Below are 16,876 nucleotides of genomic sequence, written 5' to 3'. Positions count from 1 at the left end.
TCTGTTCCGCAGTCGGCCCTTGGCCTTGTTCTGACTGATGATATTGAGCTTTCCCACTGTCTCTTCCCACAGATGTAGTCGATTTGAATCCTGTCCATCTGGCGAGGTTCGCCTGTATAGTCACCGTTTATGCTGGTTAAAAAAAAAATGTATTTGCAATGAAGTCGTTGGTCTTGCAAAATTCTATCATGCGATTTCTGGCATCATTTCTATCACCAAGGCCATATTTTCCAGCTACCAATCCTTCTTTGTTTCCAACTTTCACATTCCAATCTCCAGTAACTATCAGTGCATCCTGATTGCACATTCAATCAATTTCAGACCACAGAAGGTGGTAAAAATCTTCAATTTCTTCATCTTTGCCCTTAATGGTCAGTGTGTAAATTTGAATAACAGTTGTATTAACTGGACTTCCTTGTAGGCAAATGGATATTATACTATCACTGACAGTGTTGTACTTCAGGACAGACCTTGAAATGTTCTTTTTGATGATGAACCCAATGCCATTCCTCTTTAAGCTGTCATTCCTGGCATAGTAGACAATATGACTGTCCAATTCAAAATGGCCAATGCCAGTCCATTTCCGCTCACTAACGCCTAGGATATCAACGTTTATGCATTCCATTTCATTTTTGATGACTTCCAATTTTCCTGGATTCATACTTCATACATGCCATGTTCCAATTATTAATGGATGTTTGCAGCTGTTTCTTCTCATTTTGAGTCATGCTACATCAGCAAATGAAGGACGCAAAAGCTTGACACCATCCACGCCATTAAGGTTGACTCTACTTTGAGGAGATAGCTCTTCCTTTTGAGTGCCTTCCAACTTGAGGGGCTCATCTGCCGGCACTATATCAAACAATGTTCTGCTGCAGTTCATAAGGTTTTCACTGGCTAAATCTTTTCAGAAGTAGACTGCCAGGTCCTTCTTCCTAGTCTGTCTTAGTCTGGAAGCTCAGTTGGAACCTGTCTGCCATGGATGACCCTGCTGGTATTTGAATACCGGTGACATAGCTTCCAGCATCACAGCAATACGCAAGCCCCCACAGTACAACAAACTGACAGGCATGGGGGGGGGTATGTATACATATATGTGTGTGTATATATATGCCCACATACACACACACACACAGAGTGTAAATGTAATAAAATGTTAATAATTGGTAGCTGTGGGTGAAGAGTATATGAGTGTCTGTTGTTCTATTCTTTCAGTATTTCTATAGGTTTGAAATTTTGCAAAATAGCTAATTAAGGTATACTGCTAAATTGGAAAAAAAATGTTTAAGAGACTGTTACCTACAACAGCAACCCTACTTGCCACACACGGCAGCCAAAATGCCCATGCAAATGTCGGACAGCTTGGGAAAGAGTTTTGAAGACATACTGAAACAATCCTACCTCAGATAAGACTAAGTTCAAACACTGATTCTGATACTTAGGAGCTATAGGATCTTGAGCAAGCTACTTGGCCTCTCTGAGTCTCAATTCTCCATTTTACTGAAGAGGATGGAAGAGATAAGGTGGGTAATAAAGATAATAACACCCTTTCTAAGGTTAAGACAGCAGTCCTCAGGCTGCGGAAAATTCCCCTCCTCGAGCAACTTGCTTGGCAGGCCCTGTACCTTTAAGTTAACATCTTGGTTCCCTTACTTGACAAGCCCCATAGTTTTACATTAACATCCTCGCTCCCCTTTCCTTAACTGCTGCCCAGAACTAGAGGAAATCAGTGGAAACTGGTTTAGAAACCATGTTGACATTCTGGATAACCTTTTAGCTCATTAAGTACCTCTTACATAGTAACTTCCCTGCCTTCGGGTGGAGTTTAACGGCCATTTTCTGAACATGAAATGCATGAAGTTATATGTAAACCCCATCGCATGATTAAGAATGTTGCTGATGTAACTTGTATGAACTTCCTGCTTACCAATCCCATAAAAGTAACCTTCCCTCTCGCCCTTGCTGAGCAGTCTTGGCAGCAGCAGTCCCATCTGTTCCTTTCCATGCACGACACAAAAGCACCTTTCTGATCTCCGACCTCGATCTCTCGTTTATCGGCTGAGACGTGTCCCGCCGAGCAGAACCTAGGGTTTCCACCCAGCAACAGAGTTGTAGTGGAGCCCTGGTGGCACAGTGTTAAGATCTTGGCTGCTAACGGAAAGTTCAGCAGTTCAAATCCACCAGCTGCTCTATGGAAACCCATGCGGGCAGTTTTACTCTGTCCTATAGGGTTGCAATGCATCAGAATCGACTCGACAACAATGGGTTTGGTGAGGTTTTTTGTTGTTTTTTTTTAGGGTTGTTGTAAGATTAGATATAATGTATGAGACCAGTTGTCGCTGCTATTGTTATTGTTATAATTGTTACTACCCTAGAGGAAACCAAATGGTTTGTCATGCTGTGTGCATGTCTAGTGCCCCATCTGGAGACCAGGCCAAGTTAGAGAAAAGCAATGGATTGATCAGGGGGTTGGTTGGCAGAGGTAGTTGTACAAAGGGATTGGGAGCATGTTGAATCAGGTTTGAGGCATGAGATCAATTCTAACAACTCAACTTCTATCTGAAGAAGTATTTGGAGAAAAGGTGAGATGGGATTAACATCTAATCTCTCAGATAGGCCAGGCAAAGGAAAGTGGCAAGGAGGAGCATTTGTATATATAAGGGGGAACACTTTACCCCCACAAGTGCTCTAGGCTAAAATAGCTTGTTTTACAAAATCAGATAAATCAGGATATTAATCTTTGAGTCTGACATAGGTCAATGACATAATTTTTCCCACCCAACTCAGTCTTTATTCCACCTCGAAGGCAGACTATGTCACGCAGGGGAGGGAAAAGACTTGAGAGTCAGAAAGGCTAGCTCTAATCCCATGTCTACTTCTTAATAGTTGTGTAGTGTTGGACAATCTCCTCAAAACTTTCTGAGCCCCATACCCTACACAGTGTTGTAGTGTACAGATTACATTCATTAATATAGGTGAGCTCCCTCTCCTTCCCACTTCCACCACTGCCCTCCCACAGACACATGTATGCACACACTCGGCATCTCACCTGGGCCTTTGAGAGTAGTAAATAGACTGGACTACAGACATCATTCAGGGTTCATTTTCCAAGCCCTTCCCCCCACCCCCCGCAAGTGATCCCCCTCAAACAGCAGGGAGCCGTAGGATGTCTTTCCCATACCCAGCCCCTCCTTTTCTGTTGGCAAGGGGTAGTCTCCTGGAATAGAAGAGTGAGGAGTGCTCCAGAGGGGCCGAGAACAGCAGCTCTGACTCCTACCATCCCCGTGACCTCTTCACTGGAACTATGGGCTCGCGGAGGGCTGAGCCTTGTGCTAGACACAGCCTAGAAAGTTGAAACCATTGGAAATCTGGTGTTAGAGTTGTCCAGGTGGTGCAAATGGTTAACACACTGGGCTGCTAATGAGAGGGTTCAGTTTCAAGTCCATCCAGAGGTGGCTCAGAAGAAAGGTCTAGTAATCTACTTCCGAAAAATCAGCCACTGAAAGCCCTGCGGAGCCCAGTTCTACTCTGACACATGTGGAGTTACAATGGATTAGAGTTGACTTGGCCACAACTAGTTTGGTTTTAGAATGTGGCCTGGGTGGTGGGCAGGACACTGCGCAGAGGGTAAAAATGCCAGGTGGGACAGGCCAATGGGGAGAAGTGACCCTGGTGGTACCCAAAAAGGCAGGCAAGTCTTTCTGAGTGAGGGACGCAAGTCCAGTAGAGATAAACATCTCCCAGGGGAAGGCTTGGGGCAGAGATGTCTGGAGATTTCTTAAATATCCAGGCTACAAGTAGCCTGAGGCATTCATGCCAGTCCCCTAAGTTTGTTTCTGCCCTTTCCTGTTTTATTGACATCAAGGACATCATACAGGAAGAAAGCAAGAGGTCATTAAAAAGACAGGAAAGAAAGAAAAGACCAAAATGGATGTCAGACGAGACTCTGAAACTTGCTCTTGAAAATACAGTAGCTAAAGCAAATAGAAGAAATGATGAAGTAAAAGAGCTAAACAGAAAATTCCAAAGGGCGGCCCAAGAAGACAAAGTATTATAATGACACATGCAAAGAACTGGAGATAGAAAACCAAAGGGAAGAACACACTTGGCATTTCTCAAGCTGAAAGAACTGAAGAAAAAATTTGAGCCTCGAGTTGCAATATTAAAGATTCTATGGTCAAAACACCTAACAACTCAGGAAGCATCAAAAGAAGATGGAAGGAATACATATCACTGTATCAGAGAGATGTGGTCAACATTTAACCATTTAAGGAGGTACCATATGATCAAGAACCGATAGTACTGAAGGAAGAAGTACAAGCTACACTGAAGGCATTGGTGAAAAACAAGGCTCCAGGAATTGAAGGAATACCAACTGAGGTGTTTTCAACAAACGGATGCAACGCTGGAACCTCTCACTCATCTATGCCAAGAAATTTGAAATACAGCTACCTGGCCAACTGAATGGAAGAGATCCATATTTGTGTCCATTCCAAACAAAAATGATCCAACAGAATGCAGAAATTATTGAACAATATCATTAATATCACGCACCAGTAAAATTTTGCTGAAGACCATTCAAAAGCGGCTGCAGCGGTACATTTACTGGGAACTGCCAGAAATTCAAGCCAGATTCAGAAGAGGATGTGGAACAAGGGATATCATTGCTGATGTCAGATGGATCCTGGCTGAAAACAGACAGTATCAGAAAGATGTTTACCTGTGTTTTATTGAGTATGCAAAGGCATTTGACTGTGTGGATCATAATAAATTATGGATAACATAACAAGGGGATATTATGTGGTTTAAAATCAGGAAAGGTGTGCGTCAAGGTTGTATCCTTTCATCATACTTATTCAATATGTATGTTGAGCAAATAATCCAAAAGCTGGACTATATGAAGAATGTGGCATCAGGATTAGAGGAAGACTCATTAACAACCTGTGACATGCAGGAAGTGTGCACACCACCTTTTCTACAGGCTTCTGTCTGAGGCAAATGAGGCTGGAGTGGGGCTCTGGACTGTGAGGCTATAGAGAAGGTGAGCAATCAGAGATTGGTCTGTCAGTGATACCAGACAAGAGTCAGTCACTGAAGGTGACCCGAGAAAGAGTTAATTTAGAAGCAGCACACCAGGACATGGGAATAAGGAATCCATTTCAAGCACTGCCTCATCTATTATTGTTTTGAAAAGTAGATTCCTATTTAGCTCTTCACATGTGATTTTTTTCACTTGACCTTAAGTCAACTTTTTGTGGGTCACTATATCTTAGCACCTAGCAATAGTACATTACACATTATACCACATATTGAGTTGCTTCAATTTGAGGAGAGTCTTTCCAAAAACACGCGGGAGAGAGCAATAAGAGCTCTATGATTGGGCCAGTGTACATACCTATCTCATCATTTCATCATCAATCTTAGGAGAATGTGGGAATTTACTCAAATGTCTGCGAGAGAATCCAATATGTATTTGTATTTCAAAAAGTTGAGACAAGAATCAGTTAGGCAGTGGCTAAAATACATTTGGACTGTGCAGTCACAAACGGTCTAGGGATGGAATAAAACAGTCTGGCACCAGAGGGAGCTCTTGATGAGTTTTTTTTTTTTTTTTTCAAAATGAGTGTACACAATGGCAGAGGAGGTAAAAAATAAGGATGGGTAAATAAGGAAGAGAGGAGCACATTTACACAGCTTGGGGAATATGCCGGGGAATATAAAACGGACCTTTGTTCTCTTTTTCACTTTTCTTATTTTTTTGTATTTGTTTATTTAGGGTATTTTCAGTTTTCAAGCTAAGAAAAAGAAAAATATAGGCCCATTGCTTGAAGCAACAACTAAAGCAAAGCAAATATACCCAACTCTTATTTTGCTTCTCTCTTTTATATCTAGAACAAAGGTTTTGAAACTGGAAGATTAATGGACATAAAGAGCCAACAGGGACATGAAGTTCAAGATCAGTAAGGAGACACCTAATGAGTCTGTTTTATGAGTTCAAGTATTCTGCCCTAACAAATTACATCTTAGGACTTTGACACAATTTACCAATGTGACTGCAAGCCAGGCAGTGATCTTTGAGAAATTAGGGAGAATGGCAGAGGACAGGGAAGAGAAAGAACTATCTTGATTTTCAAAAAGAGAAGTAAGATATTCTGGAAACAACAAACTAGTAAACTTGACATTAACCCAAGGCGGAATTCTGTAATAGTTCATCAAACATCTCTTGAGCATTTAGAAAAGAACTTGTCCAGCACCCACACACGGGTTCAGTAAAACAAGGCAGGCCAAGTTGACCTCATTTTCTCTTTTGAGAGCATTATTAGACATTTAGATCAAGGACATGCAGACATAACGTATCTTGATTTCCACCACATACTGGCAAAGTCCTTCATCATGTCCTGTGGATAAAGGGACATTATTGTACAAATCTACCAATGCAGAAGGTTAAGTGCTCAGCTACTAACTGAAAGGTTGGCTGTTCAAATTCACCTAGAGGCACTGTCTTAGTCATCTAGTGCTGGTATAACACAAATACCACAAGTGGGTGGCTTTAACAGAAATTTATTTTCCCACAGTTTAGAAGGCTAGAAGTCCAAATTCAGGGTGCTGGCTCTAGGGGAAGGCTTGTTTTCTCTGCTGGATCTGGGGAAGATCCTTGTCTCCTTGAGCTTCTGCTCCTGTGCAATCTTCATGTGGCTTGGCATCTCTTTTCCCCCAACTCTACTAGCTTGCTTGCTTGTTTAATCTCTTTTATTTCTCAAAAGAGATTGACTCAAGACACATCCTACACTAATCCTGCCTCATTAACACAAAAAAGACGATCCATTCTCAAGTGAGATTATATCCTAGGCATAGAGGTTAAGAATTACAACAAATATTTTTGGCAGAAACAATTCAGTCCATAACAGGAAACTTCAAAGAAAGGCCTGGTGATCTACTTCCAAAAGGTCATAGCCATAAAAACCCTATGGAGCACAGTTCTACTCTGAAACACACAGAGTTACCCTGAGCTGAAATCAATTCAATGGCAACTGGCTTTACCAATGCAGAACTTACTGAATAATTAAACCCAAAGAGCTTAGGCTCTGTATTTGGTCCTAAACCAAAAACCAAACCCATTGACGTAGAGTTGATTTCAACTCACAACGACCCTATAGGACAGAGCAGAACTGGCCCACAGGTCTTCCAAGGCTGTAACTTTACAGAAACAGACTGCCACATCCTTCTTCTGCAGAGCAGCTGGTAGATTCAAACCACCAACTTTTCAGTTAGCAGCTGAACACTTAAACCAATGAGCCACCAGGGCTCCCTTCGGCAAAGTCTAATACAAAGTTTTCTGAGAGTTTTGCAGAGAAACTTGGTGGTCCCAAATAAAAACAGATATAACTGTGTATTTTGTGTATACTTAAAAGAAGCAAGTAAAATTAAAACCATTTCTCTTCACCTCATTCTCTTTTTAACCACTGCGCCACCAGGGCTCCTGTATTTGGCCCTACCCTACTCAGTATTTTTATCAAGAAGATTAAGATTTAAGAAGAACTTACTCCAGTTCTGCACATAACACCCAGCCTGTATGGACAGCTAATAAATTGGATGCAGAACTATGAGTCTAAACTCTCTCAGCAAGCAGCAATGATGGGATGAAATTAAGGTAAAAATACATTTAAATCCTACACTCTATGTCATCAGACAGGATGGGAACTCTGGAAGCAAGTCAAGTGATGCTAAAGAAACACACTATTGATGTAGGATTATCATACTGGCAGAAGAGGGACAGACAGGGCTGACACAGGTTGTAGGAAAAGATCTGGAAGTTGTATTTCTGCTGATGTCCCACCAGAAACTTCAGTTATGTCCTCAGGAACCCATTTAAAGACAGTTTGTATTTTGGTTTGTAATTTGACGAAACCTTGAAGAATCCTAGCTATTTATCTATCGAAAGAGAGTATGAAATGATCAGGGGACGAAAAGTCTGGAAATCATGAAAGAAAGTGGAAAATGGAGTGTGAAAAGAAGATAACCTCCAGGGAGGATGTGAGGGCTGCCCTCCAAGGCTTGAAGAGCTGTCCTGTGCAGGAGAAGCCAGACAAGTCCTCGCGGTCCTCGTGACTTCAGGAGAGAACTGAGGCCCCTCCCCAGAGGTCAAAGGGACTAAGATTGGAATCAGATAAGAAGTTTCTTATAGTCCTTGCTGTTCAAAAACAGAATGAGCTGATCTGTGCAGTAGTGAAAAGGTCCCTGGGTGGTGCAAGCGGTTTGCAATTGGCTACTAACCTAATGTCGGTGGTTTAAACCCACCCAGCAGCACTGCAGAAGAAAGGCCTGGTGATATGTTTCTGTAAAAATTACAGCCAAGAAAACCCTATGGAGCATTTCTACTCCGTAACACATGGGGTCGCCACGAGTCAGAATAGATGCCACAGCAAAGGGTTTGGTTTTGGGTTTGGGTGGTCATGAGCTCTCGGCCACTGCACAGAAGGATGGCTCTGTCAGACGAGGTGCAGGCACAGGGACTTGCAAGCCGTCAGAGGCAGGCTTGCGCTCCGTTTCTAAGACATATACTTTTCATGTGGTTCATTGCCTTACACACAATATCCACGACCGGACGGTAGTATGGCCAAGAGGTTCAACCCGAAGCCCAGATCTGCCATTAACTGACCACGTGACCTTAGTTTGCTACCAACCCTGGACCACGATTTCCCCTGCAAAATGGGGTGATGTAAGTGTCTACACATGGGGTTGCTGGGATGAGTAAACGAGCTGATGCATAGGAAGCCTTAAACAGTATCTGACACATAGGAGGTACCCAGTGAAGTCAGGAGTTTATTATGATTACTCTGAAAACTCTGGAGTCGTGCTGAAGATTCCTCACTACCAGTGCTGGGCACAGTGTGATGTCTACCTCGGCAGACAAGGGAATGTCACTGGAAGATGAGGAGGGGACTTCCTGGAGGAGGCGCCTGAGGCTAACTATGAAGGTACAGAGTAGTACTGCATGGAGCAGAAGGGAGCAGCTGAGACCCTTCTCTTGGTTCACAGACCCCTGTGGTTTGAAAAGCCAGCTCTCACTGCTGGCTGACTGATTAACACCCTTGGTTATTAATACCCTCAAGTCCCCTGTCAAATGCAAGCTGCTGCCCCATCTTGGTGGCTAGCAAAGGTATGGGACATGGATCCTGGAGTCTAGGGAGTGGCCTCCACTGAGGGTGGTGCCGCCTTCTCGGGTTCTTCTCCTAGATCCACAATCCGGATGCTGTTTTCCTTCTTGGAAAGCCAGAAGGCAGGGTAGACTGGCTCGGAAAAATTGCAGTCAAACTTGTGAACCAGAGTCATGGCACCAGGCTCTATGCCATAGAAGGAGAGGGTCTTTCCTGGGAAGTCGATGTACATCCCCAGCCTCTGGAATGGGCTGGCTTTGAGGGGGGTCTCTGTGTCACTGTGCCAGGCCTGGAACTCCTTCCCATTCCAACAGAGGCTCCAGGAGAAGCTGTTTCCAGAAATGCAGCTGTTGCGCTCCTCCCCTTTCCTGTCGATGCCTTTGTAGGTCAGGCCAACGTAGATGCCTGGCCCAGAGATCTCTACCTCGAAATAGTACCTGTGCAGGTACAGACTCTGTTCGGACAGCACCTGCCGCCAGTGCACGAACCTGCTGGGGTGGTCGGGGTAGGGCTGCTCCCAGGGCGTGGTGTTAGTGACCTTGCGGTTGTCCTCCTGGAGCCGGAGATACCTGTGTGCCGTCTCCGGGTCAAATGTGATGTTCCAGGCATCTGAGGAGATATAGAAGGCAGGGAGGGGGGTTAGGAACTGACTGCTGAATCACAGAGAACACTAGAAACCCAGCCATCTCCAAAGTGTGAGACAACACCAATTCTCCCTGTTCTCTGTTGGCCCAGGCTGTTGTTCCTTGTCCAAACCAGATGGGCAAAAACCAGAAAATGAAGAACAACGGTCACTCCACTTTCTTCCTTTCTGAAGCTCAAACTGCTTGGCAATAACTGCATTGTTTGCTGAACTGAATTAAGAAATAACATTCATCAATTCATCCAACAAATATGTATTGAAGGCCAGGCACTATTTTATCCAGTGTTGGGAAGGGTTTGGGGAAATAGGCACATATACACTCATGTCTGATGTATTCATTTTTTTAAATACTTGACGCATATTTAGCATGGTGTACTCTTGAACGTTCCCCCAAACATTTTTCTCTTCCGTGTTCCCTCATCCCAGAGAACAGCGCCTCCATACACTCAATTGCTTGAGTCAAAACAAGAAAGTCCTTTTGGCATCTCTTTTGGTTTTGTCCTCATCCTCACTCACCATCTCTCCCCACACACAGAAGCAACAGCAAGTCCTGCAGACTCCACCTACTCCTCTCCAGCCACATGGCTTCAACCCACTAAGTCCCCGCCAGATCTCACCCAGGCTAGAGCAAGAGGCTCCTTACTGGCCTTGCCCTATCTACCTAGCTATCTCTTGCCCCTTCTATACATTCTCCAGGACAGACCCACAGTGCTTGTCTAAAGGTGTAAGCTAAGGTGAGTCATGTCACCTCAACTTAAAATCCTCGTTCTGAAGATAAAACCGGGATCCTCTCACCCTGGTCTACAAGGCCCTGCATGCCTGGCCCTTGCCTGTGTCCCCAGCCTCATCTCCTGTCCTTCCCCCTTGGCCCCCACACTCCAGCCACAGTGACCACAGACCTACCCAACACTACAGCCACTCTGGGGCTTTAGCACAGACTATTCCCTCAATGACATAGTCTTTGCCCTACTCTTTGTCTGAGTGATTCCTCCTTATCCTTTTGGGTTGCAGTGGAGGGTTCGTGTCCTCACAGACTTTATGACTGCCCGATCTGAATCATATCCTTCCGCGTTTTATTCTTTCAGTACACTCTGGATTTTTAGACTTCCTGGCACTCATCACAATTTGTAATAATTTACTTGAGTGTGTGTTTAGTGCTGCTCTTCCTCCTCATCTATGAGCTCTATATTCTGTGTGGGACTCTATCCTGGGAAGGATGTTCAGATAAATTAATATGCCAAATCGTGGGGTAAACATTTACATTAGCACGAGTCAGCTAGGCTTTGTCCTCGGGGTTTCCGGGAGATAACTCTAAAACCTTGGAATTTCCTGAGTAACTGAGGTGCCTTTGTTATCCAGACCTCTAGACCACAGCTGGGGGTTTGTGCTAACAAGTGGGGGCTGGCCTGACCAGAAAGACCACTACCACTGCTTGGCCTGGTATCAGCTGACCTCACAGGACGGAGGGGGGCTGATGGAATCAGTCATGGCTATGTAATAAAGCCAATAAAGGATCTGGACACGGAAGTCCCACGGGTTTCTTGGTTGGTGAAAGACACAGGAGGGGAGTGCACCCCTTGGGACATGGAAGTTCTGAGTTGGGAACTGTCTCAGATCTTGCTCTATGCATCTCTTTGTTTATATCCTTTTTTTTGCTATATTAAGCTGTAATCATAAGTATAGCACTTTCCATGAGTTCTATGAGTTATTTCAGCAAATTACTGAACCCAAAGGACTTGTGGGAGCCAGAAGGTCAGAAGTGAGGGGCTGGGAACCCCTGAGTTTGCAGCTGGCATCCTGAAGGGGCAGAGGGAACCCCCAAATTTATAGCCAGCAGGTTAGAAGTGAGGGAGCCCAGGGGAGGCCTCCAAGTTTGCAGCTGGCACCATGAAGGCATATTGGGAAAACCCCAAATTTGTAGCCATTAGGTCAGAAGTGAGGGTGTCAGGTGGTCTCCCAAACTTGCAGCTGGCATCTGCCTATTTGGCAGTCTGAAGGACGGTGTCTTCTTAACTTGTGAGATGTGACAAAACTACAGGTAACTACAGTCAGAGAAAGAAGCTCTGCATGGGCAGCTGAACAGAGAAGCGAAAAAGTGGATATTTGATACTTTATATCTGATGGATCAATGTACAAATGGATTAGCATATTAAAGGCTATAAAAATCCTGTAATTAAAATTATTTTCATTTAACACAGAGTTTCCTTAACTTCTTTACGTTTATGTAAGAGAAATTCTTAGAGGTCAGTAAGACCACATCCTGGAAGAAAAGACGGACACAAGTTAAAAAGCAGAAATGAGCATGAGCTCAGGAGCTGCGAAGGCGTGTGCCCTGCAGCGCTGGGTAACTGGAAGTGTAGTGCCAGCACTGGCACTTTTGCCCTACCACCAACTCTTACATCAACCTTTAGCCAAGTTTTGAACAATAATATCCTTCTTCTCTAAGAGGATCCAGGTCTCCTTGGAGGGTAAGTGGTTCTATGTCTTGGGGCCAGAAAAAAATCAACAAGGGTCCAGAAGCTTTTTTTTTTTTTAGTGTCAAGAGAAACAATGCTTTTAAGAATGTCAAGGGCGATACTTAATGGAGAAAAAGGCCAGCCTGAAAGTGATTCTGACTGGCCAAGTTGACAATCTGAGCAGCAAAGCTTTGATAATTGAAACAAGCTGGGTATATAAAAGGCTAACAGTTCGTAATAATACTCAGAAAAGTTAATATTACGTGTCAGAAAAGACATTTGTAGTATAAAAGAAATGGGATTATAAAAGCATATGTTTAATTTTCATTTTAATGCTAAGAATGAGGAGTATTTGGCTTCTTGTATTAGTTATATCTGTTTATAAAAATATAAACATGCTTCTCTCAAAAGAATAAATACAGGAAACTGTGTGGAAGCCAAAAGGTTCTGGGTTAAAAATAGGAGCTGGGTGAAGAATAGGAGATAGTCATCAAAACCTTAGGTCCTAAATAATGACCAGGGAGAAAAGGGGTCCAGAAGTTATCCAGCCAATGGTTACCACCAGAAACCAAGCAGAAGCAGGATTCAACAGCATGTTCCAAAAAGATGAATTAGCCAAATGTCATAAACATGAGCACTGATTACACCATCATTCCCTTTTAGGAGATGAAACCTCATGGAATTGTTCATTATAATGAAGTATTTATTACAATCGGCCAATGAAAACTCTATGAATCAGAACTGTCTGATCCCATTGTATATGGGGTCACCATGAGTTGGGGGGGCTGACTCAAAGACAGCTATCAGCAACTCTTAGAAATACAGTGTTTTTAATAATGCTAACAGACCAGGCCAATAGTACATAAAAGCAAGGTAAATGGATTATGGCCAAGCCAGACTCAAAACTGTATCATTTAGTAACTAGACAGACTCTTCAAAAATATCAAGGTCTTGGGATACAAAGACAGACTGAGGGACTGCCCCAGCCTGGAGGAGATTAAGAAGACATGAAGACATCTGTAATCTAAATTGAAGTTTCAGCCAGAAAAAGGACATTGGTAGAAAACTGGTGAACAATTTGTGAAATTTGAAAAAAATTATGTATATATTAATTAATAGCATGCATTAATGGTAATTTCCTGTTTGTTTGTTTTTTTTAATCAGTGTACCGTGGCTACATAAGGTGTTAACGTTTGGAGAAGCTGCATGAAAGGGAATTCTTTGTCAAATTTTTTCAACTTGTTTGTAAGTCTAGAATTATTTAAAAATGAAAATTAAAAACATAACGAATTTTAAAAGCCTATCATTTAGGGACAGACAAGAGATTGCAAGAACCTGTCACCTACGTGAAAAATGGCAGTTATTGTTTCAGTAAAGCATTACAATGACCTCAGTGGTTGAAGAAGGAGAAGCTGTTCATATAACTTACACTGGAGGAACTCTTCTCTGCTGCTGGGCTCAGGTTTTGAGATCCAATATTTGGGTTGAGTGAAGGCAGACACTTGAGTTCTGATGTCATACTCCTCTAGAAAACCAAAGAGTTGTGAATGTACACCTGTCCAGGTGGTCAGGAGAACCTAAAGAGCAGGACTTGCCAGACGCCTTCTCAGGGTTTCCGGGGGAAGGAGGGGCCAGAGCTCAGTAACATCTCAGAGAACCATGCTCAATGGACCATGTTTCTCTCGCTGATGAAGCAAAATAAACTGAAAAAGATCCCAAACTCACTGACTTTCACTTAGAAGTACATGCATCAGCCACCTGAGAAGCTAGACTTACAAATGCTAGTCTCCTGCAGGATATACTGAATTCGCCTTCTCTGGGACTCAGGTGTAAAATAAGATCAAGATAAGTGTTCATTAGTAACATGGACTGGCCAAAGGATGGCTTTGAAAAATGAGATATTTGCCCTGATTTTGCCCTCCCTTCCCTTGCTCTCTCTAGTCTTCCCATCAACCACTCCAAGAAACACAACTGACACAGCTGATGGGCCAGAATGCTTCTCACCTTCCTTGGAAAATTCCTGGAGCTTTTCCTTATAGTTCTGCAGCAGCTGGACTAAGTGTACAGTGGAGTCCGTGATGACCTTGCGGATGCCAGAGAGTTTATCCTTCAGACTAATGTAAACACTCGGGAAGGCACTGTCCTCTGTGTTCTTAAACTTGCAGTATTCCTGCAGAAAAGGAAACATGGCAGAGCTGTTTTGGCTTCTGTGTTTCTTAAATTGGTTTTCTTTCCTCCTTATGTCAGTTTCTGCATCTATAAAATGGGATTTATAGTAATATATACTTCACAAAGAAAGTGTATGCCAAGTGTCCAGCTCAGCATCTGACAACCTAGAAAGCACTTATCTTTTAAACTGGAAAAGCAGGCTGTCAGAAACCAAGAGCTACCAGACACCCATGAACAGCTCTGTTACACAGCCCAGAGTGGGGACATGGAACAAGAACACATTTTACCAACACCCCAAATGGAAGTGGCATTATTTTTTTTTTATTGTCAAGTTGCTTTTTTAAAAAATTTGTATTGTGGTGAAATATATTAAACATAAACATACCATTTTCACCATTTTCGTGTGTACAGCTCATTAATTACAGTCACCAGGTTGTACAACCATCACCGCTACTTCCAAAACTTTTTCATTACCCCAAAAAGAACTTCAGATCCCTTAAGCAAAAACTCCACAACTCTCTCTCCCTCCCCAGCCTATGGCACCCTCTAATCTACTTTTATCTCTATGCACTTGCCTATTAGAGATATTTCATATAAATGAGACACAGATAACAGTCCCTTGGTACTTTGCTATTTTAAACACAAGCCACAGTAGGAACAGAGGAGCTGATTACAGCATTCTGAAGACCACAAGCAAGTCTTCTGACAAGAGCACTGCCTTTTCTTTATCAATTCAATGCTATAAGTAATTTTCTGTAATTCTTATACTCTGCCTTGGAGTTTGCAAAGGGTTTTCAAACAGATAAACACATTAAACCACTCAAGTTTTAAAGCAACGTGGTGATCAGGAAAAACTGCTTTCAGATGCTAAAATATAAAAATTCAAATATTGTTGAAGCATTGAAGAGCAAACTGGATAAAGTAGAAAACCTAGCTACGAAAACAGCTATACCAAAATGGTTAGACAGATCAATGAATCGGAAGGAAAAACAAACCAGAGAGTTGATACAGAAAAAGATAGATAAATATTTTAATACTGTATATAAATCGAGCACTATACACAATAAAAGCAGCATTTCAAATCAGTGGAGGAAAGGATGGATTATTTCAATGAGCAGTATTGGTTCAACTGACTAATGATTTGGGGGAAAAATAAATTCTCTTTCCCCAAAATTAATAAATAAATTATCTTTTGTTAAAATATGTCATACATATTAGTTTTTTTTATGTTAAAAATGAAGTTATAAAAGGAGAAAAGACAGCAAAAAAATTATATATATACTCTTTGGCTAGGCACTATTGGGAAAACCCACAACGAAGGAAGTCTAATGTTTCATTATTCATACTGTCTTTGGGTTTTGATACTGAAAAGCAAAGGAATGGACAGAAAGAGGGACATTCTGTCAGTATTTTTGTCCCTTTCTCAGTCTACTTCTCAAATTATGGTTATCTCTGAGTGGAAGGATTATGGGTAATTTTTTTTCCTTCATATTTTTCTGTATTTTCACAGTTTTCCACAATAAAGATTTAAGTTTGTTGTAGCTAGGAGGGAGTTTTTTCAAAAATAGAATCGAGAAAAATTATTTGTATGTATACATATTAGAAGGTGGAGGAGTCTTGGAAATTACTTGCTTCAACTTGCTCATTTCATAAAGGAATGATTTGATCCCCAAAGAGGTTAAGTGACTTTCTAAAAGCCACATGACTATTTAGTGACAGACAGCAATGATGGTTCAGTGGTAGAATTCTCACCTTCAATGTGGGAGACCTGGGTTTGACTCCCAGCCAATACACCACATACCTAGTCACCACCTGTCTGTCAGGGGAAATTTTCATGTTGCTATGATGCTGAACAGGTTTCAGCTGAGCTTCCAAACTAAGACAGAGACTAAGAAGAAAGGCTTGGTTATCTACTTTCAAAAATCAGCCAATGAAAACCCTATGGATCACAATGGTGTCATCCACAATGATCATGGGGATGGCAAAGGACAAGACCGAGTTTTGTTCCATTGTGCATAGGTCTCCATGAATGGGGAGACGATCTGATGGCAGCTAATAACACTCAGTGACAGGTCCAAGGTGATGGTACTCACACCCATAAATGTGCTCCTTCCCTGCAAGACTCCATGTTCTCTAGACGTGGTTCTAATAGGGCATCACTTACTGTATAATGGTACATTGTAATCAAAAAGTCCCACCTGCTCCAGGAACCTCCTTCAATCACCCTTGTACACACCGCTCTCTGAAAGGCGGAAGGTCTCCAGTCTAATCCTACCAGGCAGCCCTCCATACTACTGCCATCAGGGCTTATCAAACACAACTGATATGATCACATGATCACTGGCATAAAGATTTCATGGTAAAGAACAAGTTATTTTGGTCATCCACTACTCCCCTATTTGTTGTACTGTGGTGCCTTCCATGTTGCTGTGGTGCTAGAAGCTATGCCA

The 16,876-nt window shown here is 42.5% G+C and overlaps 1 protein-coding gene across 1 annotated transcript in view; it reads right to left on the bottom strand.

Annotated features, from left to right (window-relative positions):
- Positions 1 to 3,125: 3,125 nt before the first annotated feature.
- The window catches only part of TRIM16 (tripartite motif containing 16), a 38,655-nt gene continuing 24,904 nt past the window's right edge, over positions 3,126 to 16,876 (bottom strand). The window contains exons 4-6 of the mRNA XM_049861551.1: positions 14,262 to 14,427; positions 13,687 to 13,782; positions 3,126 to 9,767 (exon numbers count right to left, since the gene is read on the bottom strand). Of these exons, the coding sequence (XP_049717508.1) occupies positions 9,184 to 9,767; positions 13,687 to 13,782; positions 14,262 to 14,427 (846 nt within the window). The 3' untranslated portion in view covers positions 3,126 to 9,183. The remainder of the gene's footprint in view (positions 9,768 to 13,686; positions 13,783 to 14,261; positions 14,428 to 16,876) is intronic.

This window comes from Elephas maximus, chromosome 19 (genome assembly GCF_024166365.1).
Source record: "Elephas maximus indicus isolate mEleMax1 chromosome 19, mEleMax1 primary haplotype, whole genome shotgun sequence".
Taxonomy (NCBI): domain Eukaryota; kingdom Metazoa; phylum Chordata; class Mammalia; order Proboscidea; family Elephantidae; genus Elephas; species Elephas maximus.
Note: the sequence above shows the minus strand (reverse complement) of the source record. Positions and strands in the feature narration are given on the sequence as shown.